At 43.1% G+C, this 25,584-nt stretch overlaps 2 protein-coding genes across 3 annotated transcripts; one reads left to right on the top strand and one right to left on the bottom strand.

Moving 5' to 3' along the window:
• The first annotated feature begins 675 nt into the window (after positions 1-675).
• On the top strand, positions 676-8,882 carry LOC130117307 (T-cell leukemia homeobox protein 3-like). Its single transcript, XM_056285518.1, has 3 exons — positions 676-1,311; positions 5,221-5,458; positions 8,529-8,882. Exons 1-3 carry the CDS (start codon positions 897-899, stop codon positions 8,740-8,742), a joined length of 867 nt encoding a protein of 288 aa, XP_056141493.1. The 5' UTR covers positions 676-896; the 3' UTR covers positions 8,743-8,882.
• A 2,925-nt stretch (positions 8,883-11,807) lies between these two features.
• Positions 11,808-25,186, bottom strand: npm1a (nucleophosmin 1a). 2 transcript variants are annotated; one of them, XM_056284722.1, is made up of 11 exons: positions 25,050-25,186; positions 23,528-23,607; positions 22,746-22,865; positions 22,075-22,168; positions 13,878-13,984; positions 13,729-13,793; positions 13,592-13,643; positions 13,393-13,470; positions 13,107-13,214; positions 12,908-12,982; positions 11,808-12,705 (listed from the first exon to the last, which is right to left on the bottom strand). In XM_056284722.1, exons 1-11 carry the CDS (start codon positions 25,096-25,098, stop codon positions 12,655-12,657), a joined length of 879 nt encoding a protein of 292 aa, XP_056140697.1. In that variant the 5' UTR covers positions 25,099-25,186; the 3' UTR covers positions 11,808-12,654. The 2 variants fall into 2 exon arrangements, with proteins under 2 accessions (XP_056140697.1, XP_056140698.1); XM_056284723.1 differs by having other exon boundaries at positions 24,929-25,052.
• Between the last annotated feature and the right edge of the window lie 398 nt (positions 25,187-25,584).

Here is a 25,584-nt window from a genome sequence, read left to right as displayed (position 1 = left end):
AGGAGGACTTGGGGGGGGGGCAGGAAGAGCACATCCACAAGTGTGCAGCAGAAGATGCGCTGGGTGTGATTGTCTAGTGGCTAAATAGGACGTCTCCAAAGCACCACGCGGAATTTTGAGTCTCCGAACTGAAGACGTATAAGTTTAAAGAACGCCTGAGAAATATTATTCCCCCAAAATTAAGGGGAAATGTCATTCAATGCAGAATTCGTAAGGTCCACGGTAATTCTCTCAGCTGCAGAACAATACCTCTCAAGTTTTCAGACTCTTGACTATAAGACGAAAGGGATCAAGCTGAGAAACGGAGGGTTATGGGAGGTCGGTCTACTGCTTCATGAGAGGCAGGGTAAACGGGTCTGTGTTTGTAAACGAGCCAGCTGGCTGGTTTTAAAACACCCCCCCCCCCCACACACACACACACACACACAAGTGTACTCTCCGGCCGTAACTTCAGTACATCTTTATGGTCATTTTTAGTATTACAATAAAAAAAGTAAGCAAACGGAAGAAGAGACCGTTTCCTTACGTTTCATTCAATATGCGCAGGAAAGGACTGGTGGAAGTTCGCGCGCGCTGTGTGCGCGCGGTGGGGGGTGGTGGTGTGAGAGACAGAGACATACAGGAAGACAGGGGTGTAGCGTGACATCTTTCCATCCCCGCTGAAGTGCATCAATCCATGTGCTTCATCAGAGCCCCCCCCACCCCCACCCCCACCCACCCCGCTGCAGCATCAAGCATGGCCAGACCATCAAAACCCCGATGGCGACGGATCACAGGTCTACACGGCGGAAGACAAAGTCGCCCTTAAACGGTACAAACAACCGGCAACCGCCAGCCCGCCCGCCCGCACACTTACTCTCGGATGAATTCGGGGGACGGCGCTCGAATGAACGAGCATGGAGCCAAACTCGAGCCCCGGTGACTTGAGTCGGCCAACGCCACGTGCGCAGCAGGAACCGGTTTCCATCAGTTTCGGCATCGACCAGATCCTAAGCTGTCCGGACCAAGATGCCTTGCCCAAGAGCAGGGGCGGCGCGGGGCCCAACAGCGTCGCCCCACCCGGCGGAGAGAGCGCTCACGCGGCGGCGAGTCGCGCCGGAAGCGTCGCCGCGCCTCGCGCTTCTTACGGGGAGTCAGACGGAGTGAAGTTGAGCTCGTCCCAGGCAGGTCCGATCCGCGTGCCGGCGCACAGGCCGCTGGTCAGTGGAGTCCCTCCCCACGCAGCCGGCCGTCACAGCGCCCCGGCCGGGGCCAGCGGCGTCCCTCCCTGGATGAGCGGCCCCCAGCGGCTCGCGAAGGACGCGTTCTCTGGTAGGCTTTTCCACGCCACAGTTTATTCTATTCTATTCTATTCTATTCTAGAATACAGGTGTGGGACACTAAAGCCTCTAGTTTACAGAGGGTTTTATCCGAGCCGAGTTTGTTGAGACGGGCCAAAAGCAGGGCAGGAGCCCTGTCTGGCATGCCAAATCACATTTTAGCAGTTAAAATAGACTTCACGTGCGCCAGTATTTTAATATTAACCCTTTACATTCAATTCACGTGCTTTATGTTTTAACTCGTTTAAACTGTCCACAGAGTTTGTGAAAAAGCGACAAGGCTTAAACTTTTCCCCAACTTGTTCCTTATTTCATTTTATGAAACAAACATTTTGACAAATAGGCCTGTAGCCTGTACAGGTCTGTATAGGTCTGTATTGGTCTGCATTGGTCTGTATTGGTCTGTATCGGTCTGTGGAGGTTTGTATAGGTCTGTATAAGTCTGTGGAGGTCTGTGGATGTCTGTAGAGGTCTGTATAGATAGGTCGGTGGAAGTCTACATAGGTCTTTTGAGGTCTATATAGTTTGGTATAGGTCTGTGGAGGTCTGTGGAGGTCTGTAGAGGTCTGTATAGATAGGTCGGTGGAAGTCTACATAGGTCTTTTGAGGTCTATATAGTTTGGTATAGGTCTGTGGAGGTCTGTATAGGTCTGTGGAGGTCTGTGGAGGTCTGTAGAGGTCTGTAAAGGCTTGTATCTGTCTGTGGAGGTCTGTATAGGTCTGTATAGGTCTGTCCGTTGATGCTGAAGAATTAATTGTGTTTCTCACCAAGAGAGAGGCTGAGCCTATTTATAACCAGCCTGCACATTAAATTACAAACCCAATGTATATTATTATTATCATTATTATTATTATTATTATTATTGTTGTTGTTGTTGTTGTTGTTGTGTTTCTAATGCAACATAAAAACTATAATTGGCCCTCTCTTAATCACTTGCATGTAATGAGCTTTACTTTTTATTCTCATTTGACTGTTATGATACGAGTCTTGTTGTTTTCTTTGAAAAATGTGAATCTTTATAATTTATTAGTGAACAGAATACAAGACGCCCAAGCCTGGTGCATGAAGGTGTGTGTGTGTCACAGGCCAAGACGTATATTAAATGTATTACAATTCCAAATTATTCCAGAGGGAAATCAGGTCATCCTATGTTGCTGCCTAACGAAATTAATGACTGTGTCGGGCACATGGCTTACTCTTTCTTTCTTTCTTTTTCTGTCAAGCATAATTTGTCCTCTTGTATCAAGTAGTAGGGCTGATTCCCATATTTAAAAATCAAAATAATCTCTTGTCTTGTGTAGGTTATTTCACTTGGCCCATTGCTGTGTCACAACGTTACCAGAGGACGCACAGGAAATACCCCCCCATTCCCAGCAAGTCAGAGATAAAACCCCGTCCTAGGCAAATAAGATAGATGGATGTTTGAGGGTGCAGCAGTGTGCCATGCAAGCACCCACTCATCGCTTCTGGTCTTATTCTCCAGTGGCCGTAGTTTGTGTTTTGATGTGTAGTTTGTGTGTGATGCTTTATCCAGGAGATACCAAACAACACCACCATGCAACGTGTGTGTTTTTCAAATGTGTGTGTGTTTTTTCTTAAGTTTAAATTAATTTAAACTTGATGGGCACAAACAATGTTCCAACTGATCATAATATTTATCAAAATTAAAAGATAATTTGATGTGAATACGATCAATTAACAATTTACCATCACACCAAATCACTGCGTGCTTTATTATTCCTGTGAGGTCATCTGTTCTCTCCCCTCTGGATGGTATACCACGATAATGGAGACACATGTAGTTTGGAATAAATTCTACACGATAAATCAGAATCAGACTCGGAACCGGAACCGGAATCATATTTATTGCCAAGTAGTTCAAGAACATACAAGGAATTCTACTTAGTATGTTGACACATGAGGGAAAAATTAACAGCAAGGTCTATGTTAAAAAAATAATAAGATATAATACAATATATATATATATATGATGAAATAAAAATAGAAATAAATAACATAAAATCAGATTTAATATCAGATTAAAATTAAGGTCCAAAACTGCTCATTCTGTACTTGAAGGATATATGCAAGATATCAAAAATATTGAAATTAGTTTTATTTGCTGATGACATGAATATATTTTGTTCTGGGGAGAATTTACAGCAGCTTTGGGAGGTGACCACAATAGAAATGGAAAAATTAAAACGGTGGTTTGGCAAAAACAAATTATCCTTAAATCTGGACAAAAGTTAATGTTGTTTGGAAATCCCTTAATAAATACCAAAGTAAAAGTAGTGATAGACAATGTCCAACTAGAACGAACATATGAAAATAAAGTCCTAAGTGTGACACTAGACCACAAAACCTACTGGAAACCTCACTTAACATACTATGTGCGAGCAAAGCTGGCAAGGAGCACTGCAGTCACGACAAAAACAAGACATGTTCTGGATCATAAATCACTGCACACTCTGTTAATTTATTTTACCATATCTGAACTACTGTGTGGAGGTATGGGGTAACACCTACAAAACCAACCTACAACCATTATGTATACTACAAAAGAAGAGCCATAGGGATAGTTAATAATGTTGGACACCATGAACACACCAACAAGCTATTTTTAAAGTCAGGTGCCTTGAAGTTCAGGGATGTAATAGAATTTAACACAGCACAAATAATGCACAAAGCAAGAAACAATCTACTGCAGACTAATATACAAAACATATTCTCAGATAGAGAAAGAATATATAATTTGAGAGGGAAATTAAACCTCAAGAAATTATGTGTTTGAACAGCTTTGCCGAGCATGGGCATTTCAATCTGAGCGGTAAAGTTGTGTAACAGTCTGAAACAAAGACATACAAACATTACACAGTTCAAGAAGAAGTACAAAGGACTGATTACCAAGAGATACAGGGGTGATGAAGAGTTGTGTTAACTGTTAGTTTTACTTTTCTCCAAACAGTTCTTATTACATTTTTTTTTCTTTCTATGACACCGAGTGGATATTTGGGCTGTGCATAGCATTGAGATCTGTTTATTCTTGGTGCATGACACTAGGATGCGTGTTTCTTTTTCTTCTCGTGTGTTTTTGATGGGATTTTTTTTCTTTCTTATTCTCTTATTGTTCACAGTAGTTTGTGTAGTGCAGCACAACTTGCATTGAATTTGAACTACGCACTACAGTGGCAGTTGAGTTTGTAATGTGTAGTAGCTGAATTAACTTAAGAGTAGGTGAGAAGGGGTAGGAAAAAGGAGTGTATTAAAAGAAATAATGAAATAATAATAATAAACATAATAGTGTATTAAAATAAATATGATAATAATAATAATAGAAAATAATAGTGTATTAAAATGCATATGATAATAATAATCGAACATAATAGTGCATTAAAATAAATATGATAATAATAATAATAACAATAATAATAATAGAACATAAGTGTATTAAAATAAATATGATAATAATGTTAAGATAAGTGTCTAAAATAAGTGTGAGTGAAAAAACAAGTGTAAATAGGTATATTCCTCCTACTCCTTTTTGAACATGTAATAATCTGATGTATACGGAGATTTGTACACTGCGTTTGATGTGTGCATTTGTTGATGACTTCAGATTATTGGCAGTGGCTTATCTGTATATTATATCCTGCTTATTTACATGTTGGAAATAAATCATCATCAATCATCAATGTTCGTCACTTAAAAGCAGATATATTAAAGCAGAACAAAATAAATGTCTACAACAGAGACACTTTTTCATCCACACAAGGTGGATGGAAATATTTTCTTGAATTTTTCACTCTTTTACTCATTTTCTAAGTTAAAGATAGGTACTAGGGATAAGTGCTTCAACAAATACAAAATGTCCCTTCATCCCTCTCTCCCTGTCCTCAGCAACCCTGACACCATTTGCGGTGGCTCGGCGGATAGGTCATCCCTACCAGAACCGCATGCCCCCGAAGAGGAAAAAGCCCCGCACTTCCTTCTCCAGGGTGCAGATTTGCGAGCTGGAAAAGCGCTTCTACCGTCAGAAGTATCTGGCCAGTGCTGAGAGGGCTGCGCTTGCCAAAACCCTCAGGATGACAGACACCCAGGTTAAGACCTGGTTCCAGAATCGCAGGACCAAGTGGAGGTACCGTCATGGAGAGACTGACGAGAGAGAGAGAGAGAGAGAGAGAGAGAGAGAGAGAGAGAGAGAGAGAGAGAGAGAGAGAGAGAGAGAGAGAGAGAGAGAGAGAGAGTTTGCTGCTCCAGAATGAGATATAAACCTTACCGTGCAGGTCTGAAGCAATAGAAAGACTCTGGGGTGAAGGTCACTGGATAAGGGGCGGCCAAGGCCGTCCTCAGTAAATACCTGGTCATCCCTGTTGGCCAACATGAAAATTATAGAATATATAGTTGTCCTAGTGGTCATGTCACGTGATAATAAGTGCCTTATGATAACCATACGCTTCTCAGATCAGCATTCAGTTATAAGAATTGTGCAACAGGGGGAGTCCGGGTAGCGTGGTGGTCTATTCCGTTGCCTACCAACACGGGGATCGCCGGCTCGAATCACCATGTTACCTCCGGCTTGGTCGGGCGTCCCTACAGACACAATTGGGTGGGAAGCCGGTGTGAGTACTTGATCTACTCACCCTACCGGATGTGCTCGGGGTCCTGCGACTACAGATGACATCACTACTTCACGTATTATGATTGGGTAGGGGCTTGGGTAGGGGCTAGTTCAGTTTAGGAACAGCGGGAAACAGTAGATTGACATTAGATGCAGCTTGGGCCTTCGGCCCTCGCATGCGTTCACTCGTTCCTGAGCCTGAGGCCTCGCTCCTTAGACGCAACTCGGGCCTCTGGCCCTCGCACCTTTACTAACCAACTCTATGTCAATGTGGATTGTAAAACACACACCGCTAAATAACTATAAAGCTAGCCTTAAACAACGCTAGCTAGCAGCATAATCCGTGACGTCATATGTAGTCGAAGGACCTCGAGTCGATATTGTACCTGAGCAGAAATGGAACCCACACCGGATGTGGGTATGTGTCCTGGTCGCTGCGCTAGCGCCTCCTCTGGTCGGTTGGGGCGCCTGTTCAGGGAGGAGGGAGAATAGTGTGATCCTCCCCCACGCTACATCCCCCCTGGCGAAACTCCTCACCGTCAGGTGAAAATTAGGTGCTGGCGACTCCACATGTATCGGACCAGGCATGTGGGAGTCTGCAGCCCTCCCCGGATCGGCAGAGGGGGGTGGAGCAGAGACCGGGGCGTCTCAGAAGAGTGGGGTAATTGGCTAAGTACAGTTGGAGGGGGAAAAGGGGGGGGTGCCATAAATATATAAACAAATAAAGAATTGTGCAACAAGCTTGTACAATCATCTCAGAGACTTCAGGATCTGAGCTTGTTTCCAGGTATTCAATCAGTCCACCATGAATCTGTTTGCAAATACCCTGCCATCCTGCCATGCAACGTTTTCTGTAGGTGCCATTGGATGGTAGAGGGAAACATAAGCGGTGGTTTGTCACTGAAACCCGCGAAGGTTCAGGAATGATTCCTGGTAGTCTTGGTGCTGTGTACTCTCAGCATCAGTCCCATGTGGATTTGCACTTGGACACCAAGTCACACCTGATAAGTACAAAAGCACCCCGACTCTTACAAAAGAAGTGATGTCAGAAAAGCAAAATGAAGTGGGGTACATTTTAAAATGACAGTTTGTGATTTCAGACGTTGACGGTCAAAAGGGCAACACCCCTCAATATTTCAATTCTAGGTGACTTTTTAAATGACTGTGAATGATGGACATAGGTTGTGAAGTTGGTGGGGACATAATTTTTCCTGCTGATCACATGGCATGATCTTATGGCACCCACACACACACACACATTTCGTTTTATTTAAAAAAATGCTACAATTGCTCACATTAATAATGCCCTGTCTGTAGTTACATAACAGATCATAACATACCCGTTACAGCCTCTAAATTCGGTTTTTTTTACACACTGAAAGGAAGTTAGTCAGATGAATGAAGTCATTATGCACCTGGGCCATATGCGACTGCATCGCTTCGTGGGTTAAAACGTGTAGCCGTGGTGAAAAAAGCGTTTAAATCCTTTATTTCAAGAGCCACGAAGAAGTGCAGCAGAAGGCTCCATCTTCAAACTCAAAATCAACAGCTTAGGCTAGGGATAGGCAACATGGTCCAGAAAGGTCTGGTGTGGGTGCAGGTCTTTGTTCCAACCAAGGAGTTACACACCTGAGTCTACAAATCAGGGTCCTTAGCAAAGACTACTAATGGTTGACTAATAGAATCAGGTGTGTAACTGCTTGGTTGGAACAAAGACCTGCACCCACACCGGACCTTTATGTAAAAAAAAAAAAAATTGTGGATAAGAAACTAGGTGAGGGCAGCACAGTGGCGCAGTGTTTAGCGCTGTCGCCTCACAGCAAGAAGGTCCTAGGTCCGAACCCAGGGATTGTCCAACCTCGAGGGGTCATCCCAGGTCCTTTCTGTGTGGAGTTTGCATGTTCTTCCCCGTGTCTGCGGTGGGGTTTCTCTGGGTGCTCCGCTTTCCCCCACCATCGAAAAGACATGCATGTTAGGGTTAGTACTCCTGTCTGTACCCCTGACCAAAGCATGGCAAGACGAGCTGGAGTTGGTCCCCGGGTGCTGCACGGCGGCTGCCCACTGCTCCTAGCGATACAGCTAGGATGGGCTAAATGCAGAGGGAGAACTTCCCTGTGGGGATTAATAAAGTAATAAAATAAAATAAATAAATATTTTATGTATAAACAACGTGCCTCGTGCAATAAGACATCCCTTCTTCATCTACAGTGGATCGGGGTGATTTAGACATATTCTTCTGTGGATGTGCAAAGACACTGATGAATATCGGCAGTAACTTGAATACTCTTCTGTACAGCTCACAATGGCCTTGGGAGATCTGGTCCACTTATAGCGGTCTATAAAGTCCCACAAAGCCAGGTGTGTTATGATAATGACCTCTAAAACAAGGTAGTGTGGTGAGTTGGGTACCAGCATGGGTATACATATAGGATAGTGCAGTCCTTTGACTACCTTGCTGGTCTGTTAAGTGACTGCATTTTGCCCAGTGCAGACCTACTGAAATGGCAATCTCTAAACCATTTTATGTGTGAATCCAAATAACCTTTATCCATTTCCTTTCCCAACCCATCCCGGTTTGCTGCTGTAGGCGGCAGACAGTAGAAGAGAGGGAAGCAGAGCGTCAGCAGGCCAACAGGCTGGTGATCCAACTGCAACACAATGCTTTCCAGAAATCACTGAGCGAGTCAGTTCCGGCGGACCCTCTTTGCCTTCACAACTCTTCCCTGTTTGCACTGCAGAATTTGCAGCCATGGACCTTGGAGGAAGGAGGCAAGCTGGCCAGCGCTCCTGCCCTGGTGTGATGGGATGTACAACCCCCCCCCCCCCCCTGTGCTCTCAGTTAATAGAGGAGAGCCAGAGGACCAGACGGACTGGGTACTCCCATCTCATGTGATACCCAACAGTTATTTGTGGGAGTCGCAAAACCTAACGTGGAGTTCGACAACCTGACCCGGCGAAGAGGCTGATACCAGACTCTTCCGAGTAGAAACACTCAGGGGGATTAAATGTCGTGTGACGCGGAGACATCCGCAGAGCCAGAACCAAAAAGCGAAGCGGCATATCAATTCAACGATAGCTTACGAAATGACTACAGTAAAGTAAAAATAGACTTTGGAGACCATAATGTTGAGTTAAGAGACTACAAGAAATTCAGTCTGTCATTGCATGGATTAAATCTATAAATTTCTCATTTGCCTAGGCTGTTCTTCTATCACCTTGAATCAGTTTGTTTTGTATATATATATATATTGGACAGACAGCGTTATTTGTATGTCAATAGTCATATATTGTCATAACCTTTTTGTGTGAAATGATTAAGAAATATATATTCTACATTTGTTTCAGTTTATTCTGTTTTTTTAAAAACTTGACAATATGACTTAGGCCATTATTTTAAGAAGGTGACGATATATATAGATATATATATCTATATATAGATATAGATAGATAGATAGATAGATAGATAGATAGATAGATAGATAGATAGATAGATAGATATACACACACACACTGAACAAAAATATAAACGCAACACTTTTGTTTTTGCTCGAATTTTTCACGAGTTGAAATCAAAGATCCGAGACTTTTTCTATGTGCACAAAAGGCCCGTTTCTCTCAAATGTTGTTCACCAACGTGTTTAAATCTGTGTCAGTGAGCACCTCTCCTTGGCCGAGATGATCCTCCACCTGACAGGTGTGGCGCATCAAGATGCTGACGAGACAGCAGGATTATTGCACAGGTGTGCCTCAGGCTGCTCACAATAAAAGGCCACTCACAAGGTTGGAGGGAGTGTGCACTTGGCATGCTCACTGCAGGGACGTCTGCCAGAGCTGTTGCCCGTGACTTGAGCGCTCATTTCTCTGCCATAAGTCGTTACCGAGAATTTGGCGGTACATCCAGCCGGCCTCCCAACCGCAGACCACGTGTGACCACGTGTGACCACGTGTAACCACGCCAGCCCAGGACCTCCACATCCGGCAGCTTCACCTGCAAGACCGTCTGAGACCCGCCGCCCGGCCAGCAGATGCAACAACTGGTTTGCATAAACCAAAGAATTTCTGCACAAACTGTCAGAAACCGTCTCAGGGACGCTCGTCGTCCTCACCGGGGTCTTGGCCTGACTGCAGGTCGTCGTCGTAACCGACCTGAGCGGGCAAATGCTCCCCTTCCATGGCGTCTGGCACTTCGGAGACGTGTTCTCTCCACAGACGAATCCCGGGTTTCACCGTACCGGCCGAATGGCGGGACGGCGTGTGTGACGTCACGTGGGTGAGCGGTTTGCTGATGTCATCGTTGTGAATGGCGTGGCCCGTGGTGGCGGTGGGGTTCTGGTATGGGCAGCCATACGCTACGAACACGGGTGCATTTTATTGAGGGCATTTTGAATGCACAGATACCGTGACGAGATGTCGAGGCCCAGTGTTGTGCCATTCATCCACCCCCTCGTGGTGCAGTGTGATGATGCACCGCCCCGTATTGCGAGGACCTGTACACGATTCCTGGACGCTGGAAACGCCCCGGTTCTTGAATGGCCTGCATACTCACCGGACATATCCGCCGCTGGGCGTGTTTGGGAGGCTCTGGGTCGGCGTGTTCCACTTCCTGCCAAGAGCTTCGCACAGCCATCGAAGAGGAGGGGACCAACAATCCCCAATCAACAACCTGACCAACTCTATGCGAAGGAGATGGTGAGGCAAATAGTGGTCACACCAGATACTGACTGGTTTTGGTTTTCTGCCCCCCCTCCCCTCCCTAATCTGTTTAATCCATAGTTCAGTGCCTAATGTCTCTTTTCAAGATAAAACTGCACATTTTAGAGTGGCCTTTTATTGAGAGCAGCCTGAGGCACACCTGTGCAATAATGATGCTGTCTCATCAGCATCTTGATATTCCCCACGTGCCAGGCGGATGGATCATCTCAGCAAAGAAGTGCTCCCCAACACAGATTTTAAACACATTTGTGAGCAAAATTTGAGAGAAATGGGCCTTTTGTGTAGTCTGATTTCAACTCATGAAAAATTGGAGCACAAGTGTTTATTTTTGTTCAGTGTATATTTACAGATGGTACTATTCAATTTTTTTTCTGGAAATTAAAATGTGTATTCTGCTCATTCATGGTAATGATATGCTGCAGGACACTTAAATTTTAACAAACCCTTCCATACTTAAAATCAACCTAGAAACGGGTTTCCTTTTGTCTTGCAGGGCATTGAGACATTTGTTTATAGAATTTGTAAAGTTTTATGATGAGACGGATGTTATATTTCAGTCCTTGGGTGTGTGTAGTGAAGACTGACATTGAACCGCTGGGCTGCTAAACTTACAAATCACAGGAAGTTTTATCAGTTCATCTGGACATGTTTATTGAGAGAAATAGTAGCCGGATCACTCAGTAGGTAAAACCGTCAACTTTACTGCCGGATTGGGGGGGGGGGGGTCTCCAGTAAGGGTCTGTGGCTCAGACTGCTAATGCTGTACAAGCCAACTACCAAGATATGAGTGAGAAGAACATGAATTAAGTCATACTGGCTCAGACATCACCTCGGTCAACATGGTCTGCATCAAGTGTTGGAGAACCAGGGCAACCCAATGGGAAATGGACAACTGGAACAAGACAGCTACAGACAAGGACGGAGAACCTGGAACTAACCGTACAAAAGGCGGCTAATGTACCACTCTGTGTAGTGCAAATGAACGTTATGAATAAGAAATGCAGGTAACAGCTTTAAGGGAACGTTTAATAACCGACGGACTGTGAAATCCTATGGCTGTCAATTACAACGCATCAAAGCATAGATTTATACACTTATCATCTGGGACTTGATGCCCAAGGATCATCTCCAAACAAATACCAGTAATTCGGTAGAAAGGTGGAAAAAAGACATTTTTCAGCCACATTTATGTAGAGGTGTGCATACAAAGTCAAATTTAAACAAAACGTATATGTTGCAGTTTACACTGGATCAGAAAAATCAGAACCAAAATTAAAGTGAACCAATTGAGAACAGTGAAGTGGAAAAACCAGACAATTGAGCCACATTTGTCTCATTTATAACCGGTCTGTCATCCACCCAGATTTGACAACAGGGGAAAGCCTACCCACCTAATGGAATGGTATTTATTTAATCATTTTATTAGGCCTCAAACAGTTAAAGATTAAATATTGTGGCCATCACAAAAGTACTATTTGGCTTTCTTTTTTTGAAGAGCATTTCTCCTCAATTCTCCATACCTGAGAAAAACACCTTGTTACGTTAGACTATTTCTGGGACGGCAAAATGTAGTCAAGTTTGTCTCGTAAATGCAATGTGTAAATAGTTGAGCACAAGATAACGAACCAAAATAAACAATTCTGATGGGTGGGTGGCGGTACATGTACTGCAATGGCTGAGTCTAAACCTGACAAAAAAAAAAACAAAAAAAATCCTTCAGAATTCAAGACGATAACATTTCTAAAGTGATCCAAGGGCCACCCAGTCAAGCTGGAATGGTATCTATGCCCGGCAACCTCCTATGGACAGGGCACCTGTGTCACCAAAACAGGGAAAGTTGCAACTTCTCGTCCCCAAAAAACAAAATGCTTCCTTTCCTTAAATGCCTGCCTGGCATTTATATGGATCAAAAAAATGTGAGGCACCAAGTCATACTCCAGTTGTTTTATAAAAAGATATCAGGGATGGGTGGGACAGGAAATTTAAGAAAAACCGATTTTTTATTTAGCATCTTTCACCGTCTGCCTCCACTTCCACAGCTCAGCCATTACCTAGAAGATAAAAAAAAAACCAATGGAATAAAATTATAGATTACTATGTGGCAAAAGCTTGCAGTCAACATGCCATCATCTTTATCCCCGATATCAAAAATGAAAACATCTGGAATGACATTTACAAATATACACATTTCAAAGTATATATTACATCCAAGAGAGCTTGACTTGATGCTTCAAAAAGGAAGTTATACCTTACCTCGGCATCTGTGACTTTGTATCCATTCTTCACCAAGTTCTCGAATTTGGGCTGTGCTTTAGGAAGTAATATTCCCTGTGACGAAAAAAACATCCAATTAATGTTCATCACCCATATTCTTTTACCAATTTTTTTTTTCCGGTCAACAAAAAATGCATTCAATCAACAGTGTGCCGTGTTAAAGGCGATGGACACCGACCTTCTTCATAGTCTCCATCAACTTGGATTTGATCTGAGGGACTGTTAAAGGTGCCTTGGGAGTTTGTGGAGATTTCTTGGGTTTCTCACCCTTGTTAGGGGTTTTCTTCTGTAAGAGACAATGAATGAGTTTTAGGAACATGAGAATAATTTAGGAATTAAGCATATAAATGATTTCAGAAATGAAAACACAATCCAAAACATTTGTATTGCATACTACTCTTGTGTTGGTTACATTTTATTGTTGAGGATAACAAAAGGCTAAATAAATCTCACACCACACTTGCCTGTTTTGGAGTAGCACTGGGCGTTGCGTTCTTTCCATTTTGAGCAGGGACTTTGGGTGTGGACGCAGCTGCTTTGGCCTTTAACAAAGTGTGAGAATGGTAAACTTGACTGGCAAAGGCAAATATTTTGGTAGGTAATATTTCAAAACTCATTTACTCAGTCTGAAATGCCAACTAAGTACATAATCCAATGCCTTGCCTTCACAGGGGTCTCTTCTTCCTCTTCCTCTTCTTCATCATCTTCATCATCACTAGAAAACATCCAGACAAAAAGAAAATTGTTAAAACTTAACTGGCCATAAATTGGTGTGTGACTGAATAAAGCTCTACACTTACTCATCGTCATCATCGTCGTCCTCATCATCTTCTTCCGCCTCCTCCATGGCCACTTTCATTTTTTTCTGCCAGAACAACAAACGGGGTTAACTAGTCTTTTCTACACTGATGACTATTAATCAAACTAACTGCAGAGTACTGTAACAAACCTGGGCCTTGGGGGCAGGTGAGGAAGCAGGCCTTTTCTTGGTTATTTGGAGTTCTTCCTCCTCATCATCATCATCTTCTTCATCAAAAGACTGATCACCTCCCATTACTAGAAAAAAAAATGGAGACAAGGCATGGAAGACTAAAGGAACGACAACAGGCAAGAAACATATGTTATACAACACAAATCATCAAGTCCTATACAGAGGCCTGCTCTTCACAGCACTGTTGAAATTTGAGGGACTCGTCAATTCCTCTGTCCCAACTGTCATCTTGTTTTTCTCCCTCAATCTCAACTTTTATTCTTGAAATGAAGGGGCAAATCTTCCACCTTATTGCAATGAAGAGTACAAGTTTGATGACTATTCAACACTGCACTGACATTAACACCAGAACGACCAGGATTTCACTCCCACCTAAAAACAAAACCATGGGCGGTCAACATGACCGCCGGCTTTTAAACTCTATATTCTGTCAAGATAAATATCCAATTGAGATATTAACGCTTTACATATGTTAGTATGTCTGTTGAACTAACTGACACCAAAATTAAAATTTTAACAACGTTAATACTATTTTTCAAACAATTTAAAATGGCTGCTGTCCAATGCCTGTAACTACTGCAACACCTCGGTGGTAGTCATGGTGCGTCTGAAACGGCGTCTGTAACCAGACATGTTGGAAATAATCAAAAATCAAGTTCAGACTATTACTCTGCACTGGAGAAGGCTAGTTTGGTTCTAGGACAGAGCAATGAACTTCACGAAACCAATGATGCGACCAACACACGTCATAAATAGTGATGTGACGCGCATAATCACACGCATATTACAAGCAGACATTTTGACCGCTCATGGTCGTTTTTAGGTAGATCTTATAATAACTTTTTTTATGTGCAAGTGATCCCCATAAAACCAATTTTAATGCAATTTTAAGGCCGTGACACCAGGCCGACGGTTGGCCACTGGCCAATGTCAGGCCGTCGGTGAGCATCTGTGGCCCTAGTTTTTGCGGAGTGTCCCGCACCGTTGGCACTAGTTGGACCCGTCGGCAGCTTCAGCATGTTGAAGCGTTGGCGGAACCCATCAGTGAGAGAGATTGCGCTGGTTGGCTGTTCAGCTTAGCGAATCAGTGCTCGAGAAGAGAAACGCAAGTTACCGAAGCAAGCAAGTCGAGAGGCCACACACCGAAGGCTCAAGAAGCTAATACTTTCACAACAACGTGGCAATCTGGAATGAAGAAACTGAAGACCAGCTGATCAGCATGATTCAGGAGAGACCAGCTCTGTATGACATTACAGAAAAAAGTTATGCCAACCAAGTGGTGAAAACAGAATTTTGGTGGCGTGAGATTGAAAATAAATTTGTTATATCAGGTAAGGTTTTCTTTTTGGCCACTGAGCTCTTTAGAAAGTGTAATTGTTTATGTTATTGTTCACTAGCACACAGTAAATATCCTGGGTCTTCCGGTTTCAAATTTTGAATGATGAATACAGACTACCGCCACCTGCTGGTATGGAGAGTCATTTCCTCTCACACAGGCACAGAACATGCATGCTAGTTGGTCACTGGCTGTAGTCTTTGTGGTGTGTTCAAGTGCTACTTTTTGGCCGAGACGCAGGCGACGTGAAGCGACACAACAGTCGGCCTTCATCGCTGCTGGTTCTCTTATGTCGGTTTGGTGTGTTTGGGCCCCTAGGAGCATTCAGGGAGCGGCAGATCTGTATTTTTTACCCCCACAAAGTTATTAAATTTTGAAAATCCAACACAGTCATAATGACCATCTTGGTTGTTCTAGTGTTAAATTTTAGCGATATGATTTATAGCACGATACAAGTGTAATGATTCAATATATTGAGACGTGATATTATAAACACTCAACATTTTAGAAAAATGTCATTAAGAAGACACCTGAATATGCATAAAATCAAGAGCAGACATTGCCAGTGAATGTGTAGCCACATAAAAATGCTGCACCTTCCACTTAGTGGGCAGAGATGCAAACAACATCAAGTCTCGCTGCTGCCACGTGTAATCTTAACCCCCCCCCCCACACACACACACACACACTCACAGCAACCGTAAGGCCGTCTCAGACAAAATTTACTTTCACATTGCAAATCGTTCGTTGCAAATTAATGCTCGCCATCGTGGGTTGTTCAGTGACAGGGTTAAGAAAAGCCGACAGAGAGCCGCCTAGGGCTGGGGTTTGACAACCAGTTCTGCTTTCGTACTGGTTCTGAGATTTGATAAATGTCGACTTAAATTAATTTTACTGAACTTTTCCCCTGAAACCCAGACCATTGTTCTACAGCTGCCATTGGTTGCTGTGGAATCTGTCAATGTGTACAGCAGACTGCTGCTCTATCAGTCTGTAGTTGCCAGTGTCTTATTCTTTGCTGTGGTTTGTTGTGTGGGGGGCACCAACGCGAAACATACCAGCAAACTGAACAAGCTGGTGAAGAAGGCTAGCTCAGTAGTGGGGGTTGACCAGGAGTCGGTTGCGGATTGATGAATTCTTCCCATCCCCTCCACGACGAGAGAGTGGGGTGGAGGAGCACATTCAGTCACTCATTGCCCTCCGGCAAACCACGAAACGCCTCAGCCAGTCTTCTGTACCAACAGCAATCAGGCTCCACAACAAGGCCCACCCCCTGCCCCGTCCCCCTCCCGCACAAGGACTAAGACCAATTTCTTGAACCCCCCCCCCACATAAGGACTGACTAGGATCGATTCCTTGACCTCCATAGACCGCCACTGAGCCCTCAGACTTATGATTAGGCTGACTTGATCTAGTTACCCACCTGACCACAACTTGCATATTGCATACGGTGTACTGTTTTACAGTGTACAAGTTGCTATTGTTCACGTGTGTGTGTGTGTATATATATATGTGTGTGTGTGTGTGTAGATGTTGATCTCATATCTATGATGTTGTTTAGTATTGTTGGTATTAATGTTCGGTTAAGTATTGTCCTGATCCCGAGGTGACTGACCTCTATTATCTACCTACCTACCTACCTACCTGTTACTCTACTCTGTTGTCTTTTTTTTTTACCCTCTGTGCAGCTATCTACATCCGAATTTCCCTTCAGGGATGACTAAAGGTTATCCTATAAAACCACGTAAAGTGTCACAGTAAAAAGGTCATTAAATGTACAAGCTCTAGATGGAAAAACTGAGAAATATACGGAAAAACTCACACTTATAAATATGTTAGACCCTTACACTATCCCGATGAATAAGGACTTCAAATGCTGATGAATACCCCAGTATATCATACCCAGATATAGTGAGCAATTTGATTTTCAATCCGAGCCCCTATACTACTGATGATCTGAAGAGTGTCTAGAAGGATGGGTCAAAGACACCAGAGTGAAAAATGTGAAGGAAAATATTGCAGTCGTTTTTTCATGAGTAAGCATGCAGTCTAATTACTTATAATTAGCAACTGCTTGAAATTTAATGTCATTAAACAGTTATAGGAGAATGATACTAGCAAGAAATTATCCAACTGTTATGACAGAACTGACTGACCCAGATACCTTCCACTTAAATTTCAGTGATCTGTTGAAGCAATGTGAGAAAATTCGAGATAAATGTTACTAAAGAGCAGGTAGAGATGGTTCAAAATGACACCAGGAAGCAAGCATCCTCGTGGACTTTTGTTTTCTCACAAGGCAGGCAGAATATGTGCCTCTAATGAAGGCATGTTGTCATACAAATGCCGACTTGCCCTCACAACCTCTACACCACTAAGAGAATCTGCTATCCAGAAAGCTTAAATTTACGTCAAAGCAAACAAGGTGGGGTTGTGCTCATGAAACGCTTGCCTTGAATGCCTATAGTAAATTAATGTCTGAGAAGCATGAAGATTTTTTTCTTCGAGCCTGGCTTTGTGATTTCAAAAGAAAATCCATTCATTGGCGTTTCCCCAGATAGTGTTGATTGTAGGCGCTGTGGTGAAGGTTGCGTTGAAGTTAAATGCCCATTCTGTGTCAAAGATTTTCCCATTGAAGATGGTCTAAATGAAAAGGGATTTTGTTTGATCAAGAATGATCGTGGTGAAATGCAACTTTCTGGAGAGCGTACATATTATTACCAAGTTCAAAGCCAAATGTTTGCAGTGAAGCAATATGACGAATTTGTAGTTTGGACAGAAAACGACATTAACTGAAAGGATTCTTCCAGACCATGAATTCTGGGCTACAGCTGTGCAGAGGGCCACCTTATTTAAAAAAAAAAATAAAAAAATGTCTGCTTCCTGTAAGATCTTCCTGACTTATCCTCGATATCCATTTTCTTCGTTCCTCTGACAACCTTCCGAGTTTCTTCTCCTTAATGGCTGATTATCTTTGGAAAGTTAAAGTAGGACTTGTCCCGCTCTCTGTCAGCTCGATTGGAACAACCAAAAACAGTGCAGAAATTAACCTTTGTAATGTATCTAACCACGATAGCTATTCTGTATGACTCAAACCTTGAAACCAATTCTGTCCAGTCCACTCTGACTGTTTAGAAAATGTTTAGCGTTGCGCAGTGAGTAACACAGTATCCTATGGAATGGAGCCATTGTCTTCCAACATGGCGGATGCATTGCGATCACGTGATACGACTTGTGAGAATAAAGAATCAACTACAAATGGAAAAAAGTACCATTTCCATGCCCCCCCCCAAAAAAAGGTATACACTGTTTTTGAGTTTTATTGAATACTAATAGAAAAGCAACTTTCTGTACAAATTAGCTGACAGCCTTCATGTTCAACTATGCAGCGAGACCCATTCAAATGGAAAACAACAGTATCAAATACACATAAGAGGGCACTATAGAGATAGGGCAAAAATTGACAAATCTAAACCAAATCTAAGTACACTTCCTTTTCAGACCCTCTCTGGCACAAACATGTTTCTTTCATCCCATTTGTCAAAGGACGCTATGTCTCTCATGACACGTGTCGCAGCTCATCAACCGTCTTATCAATTTTACCATAAGAACTAGCAACTGCCCTCTCGTTTCCTTTGCTCGTCTCCTCAGTGTGTTGATTTTGTTACCAGAGTTGCCATTTTCGTCCCTGCAGTATTCTATGCCGGTTATGTGACATTGTCTCGGGCTGTCACTTTTTCTACACAAAAATCAAGTTCGAAGGAATTTGAATTTACACGCAATTCTTCCGAATTAATTCGAATGTGCGCACCTCCTATTCACTACCATAATACATGCAGTCTGGGTTTTTTTGCTCTCTACGCAGCCCTCCAACAGGCAAAAACAACATAGAACTGTGTAAAATGAGCACAATCTGTTTAAAAATGATTAAAATAAATACACCTCTTTGTACCAGAGGCAATGCGACGCAGCAGTGCAACCTTGTGGGGTTTTTTTCATTGCACATTAAGATAAATCAAAGCATAGCCATGATCCTGTAGTTAAAATGATCTAATTAATTCAATACCAGTTAATAAAGCATACATTTCCAAACCCTGTAGAATTTGAAATCTCTTCAGAATACATGGCTGGCATGCAACACAAGATATGGTTGGTAGAGCAGGTAAAGTTATTATTCAGGAATTTTCTGTGACAGACTCCTGACAGTTTTTTTTTAACCCCACATGTAGAGAGTATACGTATTTCCCCCCTGTCCATCATAATTACACATGCATTGATTACTTTTTCTTTGACAATACTCGTACCATCTGTTCATTCATGTTCTCGCAATTCTATTGTCATATCAGACCGTGGCCCTCTGATTTTCGCAGTAGGTAGAGGACTTGAGTCCCGCGCACTCTGGCATTTTAACCCACGCTTGTTGTCTGATGACAAATTTGTCTCATTTCTAACCACTCAAATTGATTTTTTTTTTTTTAGAGCCACAAATGAGACACCTGGTGTCTCACCGTCTCTTCTCTGGGAGACCTTAAGGCCTATATTAGGGGACAAATTATGTCATACACTAGTTTTGATATGAAACAGGAAAAAGACCGTCCAAGCTGATGACATACACGCAACTTCACCTTCCCCAATGGTGTACAAGGATCATCTGTCTTTACAGGTGGAGTTTGAGCTTGTCAACAGTTGAAGCTGAAGACATGGCACTCAAATCACAACATACAATGAAGATGAGGCTAGTAAATTACTTTCCAACCGACTTCACCAGGCAGCCTCAAATTCAAACTCCTTAGGAGATAACGACTGATCCTGCAACAATTAATGATCAATTTAGGGGCTTCTATGCCGCTCTATACTTCCAAACAGTCAGCTGAACCCTCAATTTGACTATTTCAGCACTCTTACTGCCCCCACCACTGATGCAGCTTCCAAACTTCAACCAGAGTAGGCAATAACGATTGAGGACATTTCACAAGTGGCGGGTGCAATGCTCCAAGTGCCCCACACCAGATGGGTTTCCGGTCAAGTTTTACTGATTAATACGTTCACCTATTCACTGGACAGCCCCTCTCTCCCTCCATCCGTGTCACAGGCCTCCATTTTAATACTACAAAAGAATGAAGGCCCCCCTTTCCTGCGGATCCTACCGCCCAATTTCATGACTTAAAATGGCCTATAAAATACTAGTTAAGCTACCGGCTATATGTTTGGGGGGGTTCTTGTCATCTTAATTTCCCCTGACCAGACAGGCTTTATTAAAAATGGACACCCTGGGCATCCAGGTGGCGTGGTCAATCTATTCCGTTGCCTTCAAACACGGGGCTCACCGGTTTGAATCCCCGTGTTACCTCCAGCTTGGTTGGGCATCCCTACAGACACAGTTGGCTGTGTCTGAGGGTGGGAAGACGGCTGTGGATAAGTGTCCTAATCGCTGCACTAGCGCCTCCTCTGGTCGGTTGGGGTGCCTCTTTGGGGGCGGGGGGGACAGCGTGATCCTCCCACGCGCTACGTCCCCCTGGCGAAACTTCTTGTGAAAAGGAGCGCGGCTGGCGACTCCAGATGTAACAGAAGAGGCATGTGGTAGTCTGCAGCCCTACCTGGACAGGTGGAGCAGTGACCCGGGCAGCTCGGAAGAGTGGGGTATTTGGCCGGGTACAATTTGGGAGAAAAATGGGGGAGGGGCGCTTTTTGCTTATTCAATGTTATGTACAACCCCTTAAACTTAAAGGACCCCGAAATTGTAATCTCCTTAAACGCCGATAAGGCTTTTGATAGAGTGGAGTAGGGCCATCTTTTCCGTGTTTTGGGGAAATTCGGCTTTGGCAAGAGGTTTACTGCTTGGGTTAAATTATTGTATACCTCTCCAATTGCATCTGTTGGAACGAACAAGAACCACTCAGACTACTTCCCTCTCTTTAGAAGCACGAGAAAGGGGGATGCCAGATGTCCCCTATGCTCCTTGCCATCATAGCCACTGAGCCCCTCGCTACTGCATTCCAATCTAACCCCCACATCACAGGTGTGACCAGGAACGGCATTGAGCAGAGCATGCACGTCACTCAACAGCAACAAACTCAGTGTATCCAAGAACTTTTAAATCAGACTAAATTATGTTAAATCAGACAGACTTCTCTTGTAAATTAGTCATGGAAATGGAACTGTGTGAGTTTTCCTTTTATATCAAGCAGCAAAAAGTTGTAGCATGAGGTGTTTAAAGAGTTCCTCTGCTTTACAACACACCCTGTGTTGTGACTCTTGGCTCATGTACACATCTCTATGACAAATAATTAAAAGGTAAATGGAAGACAATAGCAAGAACATTACTAGCTTGTTTACTGATAGGTCAATAGCACATGCAACAGGTCAAGTTGATAGTGAATTTTCAGAGTGCTGGATCACAAGGCAAACTACTTCAGTCCGTCGCAACCATTTTGAATTCGAATTCGAATATTAAATTTCCCCCCGCATTCGAACGAATGCTCTCATTTCAAATAGAAAATGCGGGCAAGCGAAGAGCTTGTCTCTCATGCCCCCACACTAAAAACACTTCGTACTACCTGAACTTACATACAACATTTTGGCTATGGGCTTAAAATTGCATTATTAACTACATATTCATAATTCATAAAAACATTAGACTATGGAATCTGGATCAGCAACATCAGCCCGATATCCGATGAGTGAATTACATCCGTATTGGCACCCGATACCGATATTGGGCCCAACTCTAATTAAAAGGTAACATCACGTCCTTTCCTTACTGCTCTTTACATGACTTCATATTCCCACAGTCATAGTGACAAAGAAAATAATACTCACTGACAAGATGCTGCCCGCTAAGATGGATGGGACCAGAACCAGTCTTTAGACGGAATACAGCTGGGGGAGTGATCATAAAACCACCAAGAGATGCCTGTGACGAAAGATTGAACAATAATGACTCACGCTTACTGAAAAAAATGGACCTACTTCTAGGAACCCAAGAGACCTTAAAAGCAGTAAAACGTGTATGTATATGTGGTTCTTGTAGTTTTTGGATATGTGTTTTTGTCTTTGTGTTGTACTGCTGTGGGAAATATTTCATTTCATGTACACAAGTGCATGAAGTGAAATGAGTGTTCCTGATTCCTGACGTGCCAATTTCAAACAACATTCTGTGGAGTAGAATTTGCTAGTTGTTATTGCAGTAACTAGATGGTTTGTTAATTCACTCTGTATCGGCACAATAAAAAAGTGACATTTATAGGCACCATTTAGTAATTTACAAAAAAATACTAAAGTGATATTACTCATCCAAAATGGCTCTGGTATGGTGGAGATTCAGTTTCTCAGAATTCCATGACACTTGGCTGGAAGCTTATGAGAAACCACGATCTGTCTGTTTTGATGTTTTATTATTGTGGCATAACTTAATTAAAAGGTGACAAAATGTATTTTTGTGCATCAGTATATTAGCAGGCAATTTAAAAGAGGAGGTTGCATTTACTCACACTAGGCAGGGTAGAGGGTTTAAGTGAAACCAGCAGAGCCTTGACTTTTTGCCCTTCAATGTCCTGTCCCTCCACCTCAACTGTGTGAAGCTCATCTTTAGTAGTAGAGTCCACACATGCCTAAAGAAAAGAAGAAGTGATTTGATGATTGTTGCAAATACCCACAATTCTGGCTTAAATGCGAGTTGCCCATGGCGTTTATAAAACTGGTAAGTGTTAACTAGGACCTTTCTGCACATACCCACTCTTCCGCTTAAAACAGGCTGAGCACCAAATGCTTCTTAATCATATTAAAGTTATGTCAAAGTAACATAGTTAGTGAAATTACACCCCCGTAACTCCAATAAAATCGAGGCCAATAATTTACTTGTGTTAGAATTATTTTCCTTATAACCTCAAGACTTCAGTGTCATGTTTAACCTTAAACATGCCAAGCCATTTTTTGAGTTCACTGCTGCCAGTGAGAATACACACACGGGCCGAGGAACACTGAGGAGTATGTTGGAAACATGTCTTTATGCATGATCAATAACACAGGTAAGAAAATCAAGAGTTGACTCAATTCATCTGTATACGTTTAATCATGCAAATATGGGTGTGACCATTAACTAGAATTACAATGGCCATGTGTACTATTCGCTGAGGAATTGGGAATTTTCGCAATCACAGCATTGTAAGATGGCAACAGATGTACTCCTAGCCCCCCCTCAAGGGAGTCAAAGAGGCCATCTATGTGAACAGGGAACCACCATCCTTGAACTGGGGGGGGGACGACGACTCACCATTCTTAAGTCTAATTGATGTTCGAAGTCATCATTCTCTGGATTAAAGACGACATCCTTCTCGGGTTCCAACACGCACCCTGGTGAGAGAAAACAGCCTTTTGATTAAATGATAAAAGCAAATACAGCCATTTGTTCAAATAGGAGTGGTAAGCGTTTTAACCAGTGAGAGGTCAAGAACTGTATGGCAGTGTTGGAAGAAAGGCTATTCATGTGTTTAAGTTCTTAACTCGTTCGCATGGAAATGAAATGTATCATTTAAACCTATTTGGTTTACTTTTGTGGCCATAAAACAAACTTTGGGGATGAGGTTGGCAATATCTAAACTGCACACAAGAGGGCGCTATATACTCATTATTGCTAGGAAGACGTCGACTCAAACAGGAAAGCCCCTCATGTTTAAAAAAAAAAAAGGCATGGCATTTTTGCACGTTTCCATCCGGAAAGATATGAGCCATGTTTGCCAATTTTGAACGTAGTATACATACACACACACACACATATATATATATATAAAAGCAATCACAACTGTGTTCTATGTCATTATTGCGAAAGACTGACCCAAATGTGGAGGACACTGAACTGTAAAGGTAGCTACGGGAAAGTTATTAACCCCTGGGATTCTGGATATGGGTGCCATGACGGTTGGAATTAGCAGTTCCAAGTTTGAAGTTACTTGACATTTTAACAATTTGGAAACTCTATGTAATAATATCAGCAGGCAGAAAATACCTGTTACAGCACACCATTTATTATTCCGAGATCAAGGGAAGCGTTTGGCGGATGGGGGATAAGACATCCTATTTTAGAGATGAAGGCTTTCTGCCATGTCTGACGTCCACGACGCGCGTTATTCAATCCTCCCACTTCTGCCGAAACTCAGCACCAAGAAAGAAACTATAGTCACAGGGCCTTCACCAGCATGCGGTTGCGAAGTCGCATGACTGCTCAAGTTTGAAATCTATACAAATGAAAACGGCCAAGCAGATCTGCGTTCAAGCGGAGGGGTCGGCTGAGGTGAACCCCGCATGTGGATGAGCGCACATTGAGAAGACACATCCCACCAATTATTTCAACAAAAAGTACGGTTGATGACCAAGCCGACAATGGAGTTTACCCTTGGCTACCTATTTATGGTTCAAAGTGATTTTGAACGCATTCAGACGTTGTCGTTGAAAATAATCGCACAAATACCCGAAAATATGGGGTAACATGCGCGCCGCCATATTGACAGCCAACCACGTGTATGCTACATTACAGGCTGGAAGGGAAGCGTGCCGCCAGCCAAGGCTGATCCTCCAACATGCGAAAAATGCTTAGTCCTTTTGACTCATCTCACCGTCTGGTGTGACAAAAATGCCCCCTCTTTTATTCCACAGCCCGAGGAAAGGTCTTACTTACACTTAGGCTCCATTAAGAAGTCAAAGAGACGTGTCTACCAGTCTCTGCCTGTGGAGTCGAATCGGTACAAGCATCGCATTTTCCCCAGCTTGTAAAGAAACGTTGACAGAAATGGTCTTACCATACAGAAACGTCTCTGGCGTCATCTGTTCTTCCTCTGAGCGGTTCATTTTGAGAACTTCGACGGGCGTTTGCTAGCTGCTGCCTGTTGGAGAGAAACCACGAACGTGACTTATGCTCGCGTATGCGCAGCGGCAATCCGTCGACCCCGTCTCTTCTTCGGGTGAAACGCGGCAGGTCTCAGGGCAGGATGAAACAACACCGCCATCTACCGTAACGGTGTGGAAGAACACCGGGCTGTGACACCGAGCTGCCGACACACGGCGCTGTGCAAACAAACTTGAGGATTTTGTACATGCACTCTGGTTGTGCTTTGAGCCACTGGAATGGAAAATAACTACAGACATTCGTTCAGTCATGTTATCAAAATATTTCGCTGCGAAAAAACTTTTTTTTCAGGATCACATTGCAACGCCAGTATTGAAGGGAATCACTGGGATTTGGGTCAATGCAATGATGGGTTGGAGCATAGTCTCCTACTGCACCTTCTTCTCAGCTTCATTAGCAAAAATAGAGATGGGAAAAAAATCAAGAGC

The sequence above is a fragment of the Lampris incognitus genome, chromosome 8, assembly GCF_029633865.1.
Source record: "Lampris incognitus isolate fLamInc1 chromosome 8, fLamInc1.hap2, whole genome shotgun sequence".
In the NCBI taxonomy this organism is placed as follows: Eukaryota; Metazoa; Chordata; class Actinopteri; order Lampriformes; family Lampridae; genus Lampris; species Lampris incognitus.
Note: the sequence above shows the minus strand (reverse complement) of the source record. Positions and strands in the feature narration are given on the sequence as shown.

What these genes read in the sequence shown, in the direction of transcription:
- LOC130117307 (XM_056285518.1), top strand. Translation starts at nt 897, where the DNA reads ATGGAGCCAAACTCGAGCCCCGGTGACTTGAGTCGGCCAACGCCACGT. An exon ending in CGCGAAGGACGCGTTCTCTG is followed by an intron (nt 1,312 to 5,220) that starts GTAGGCTTTTCC and finishes CCCTGTCCTCAG; the next exon opens with CAACCCTGACACCATTTGCG. An exon ending in AATCGCAGGACCAAGTGGAG is followed by an intron (nt 5,459 to 8,528) that starts GTACCGTCATGG and finishes TTGCTGCTGTAG; the next exon opens with GCGGCAGACAGTAGAAGAGA.
- npm1a (XM_056284722.1), bottom strand. Translation starts at nt 25,098, where the DNA reads ATGAACCGCTCAGAGGAAGAACAGATGACGCCAGAGACGTTTCTGTAT. An exon ending in ATCAATTAGACTTAAGAATG is followed by an intron (nt 22,866 to 23,527) that starts GTGAGTCGTCGT and finishes TCTTTTCTTTAG; the next exon opens with GCATGTGTGGACTCTACTAC. An exon ending in TAGCGGGCAGCATCTTGTCA is followed by an intron (nt 13,985 to 22,074) that starts GTGAGTATTATT and finishes TTTTTTTTCTAG; the next exon opens with TAATGGGAGGTGATCAGTCT.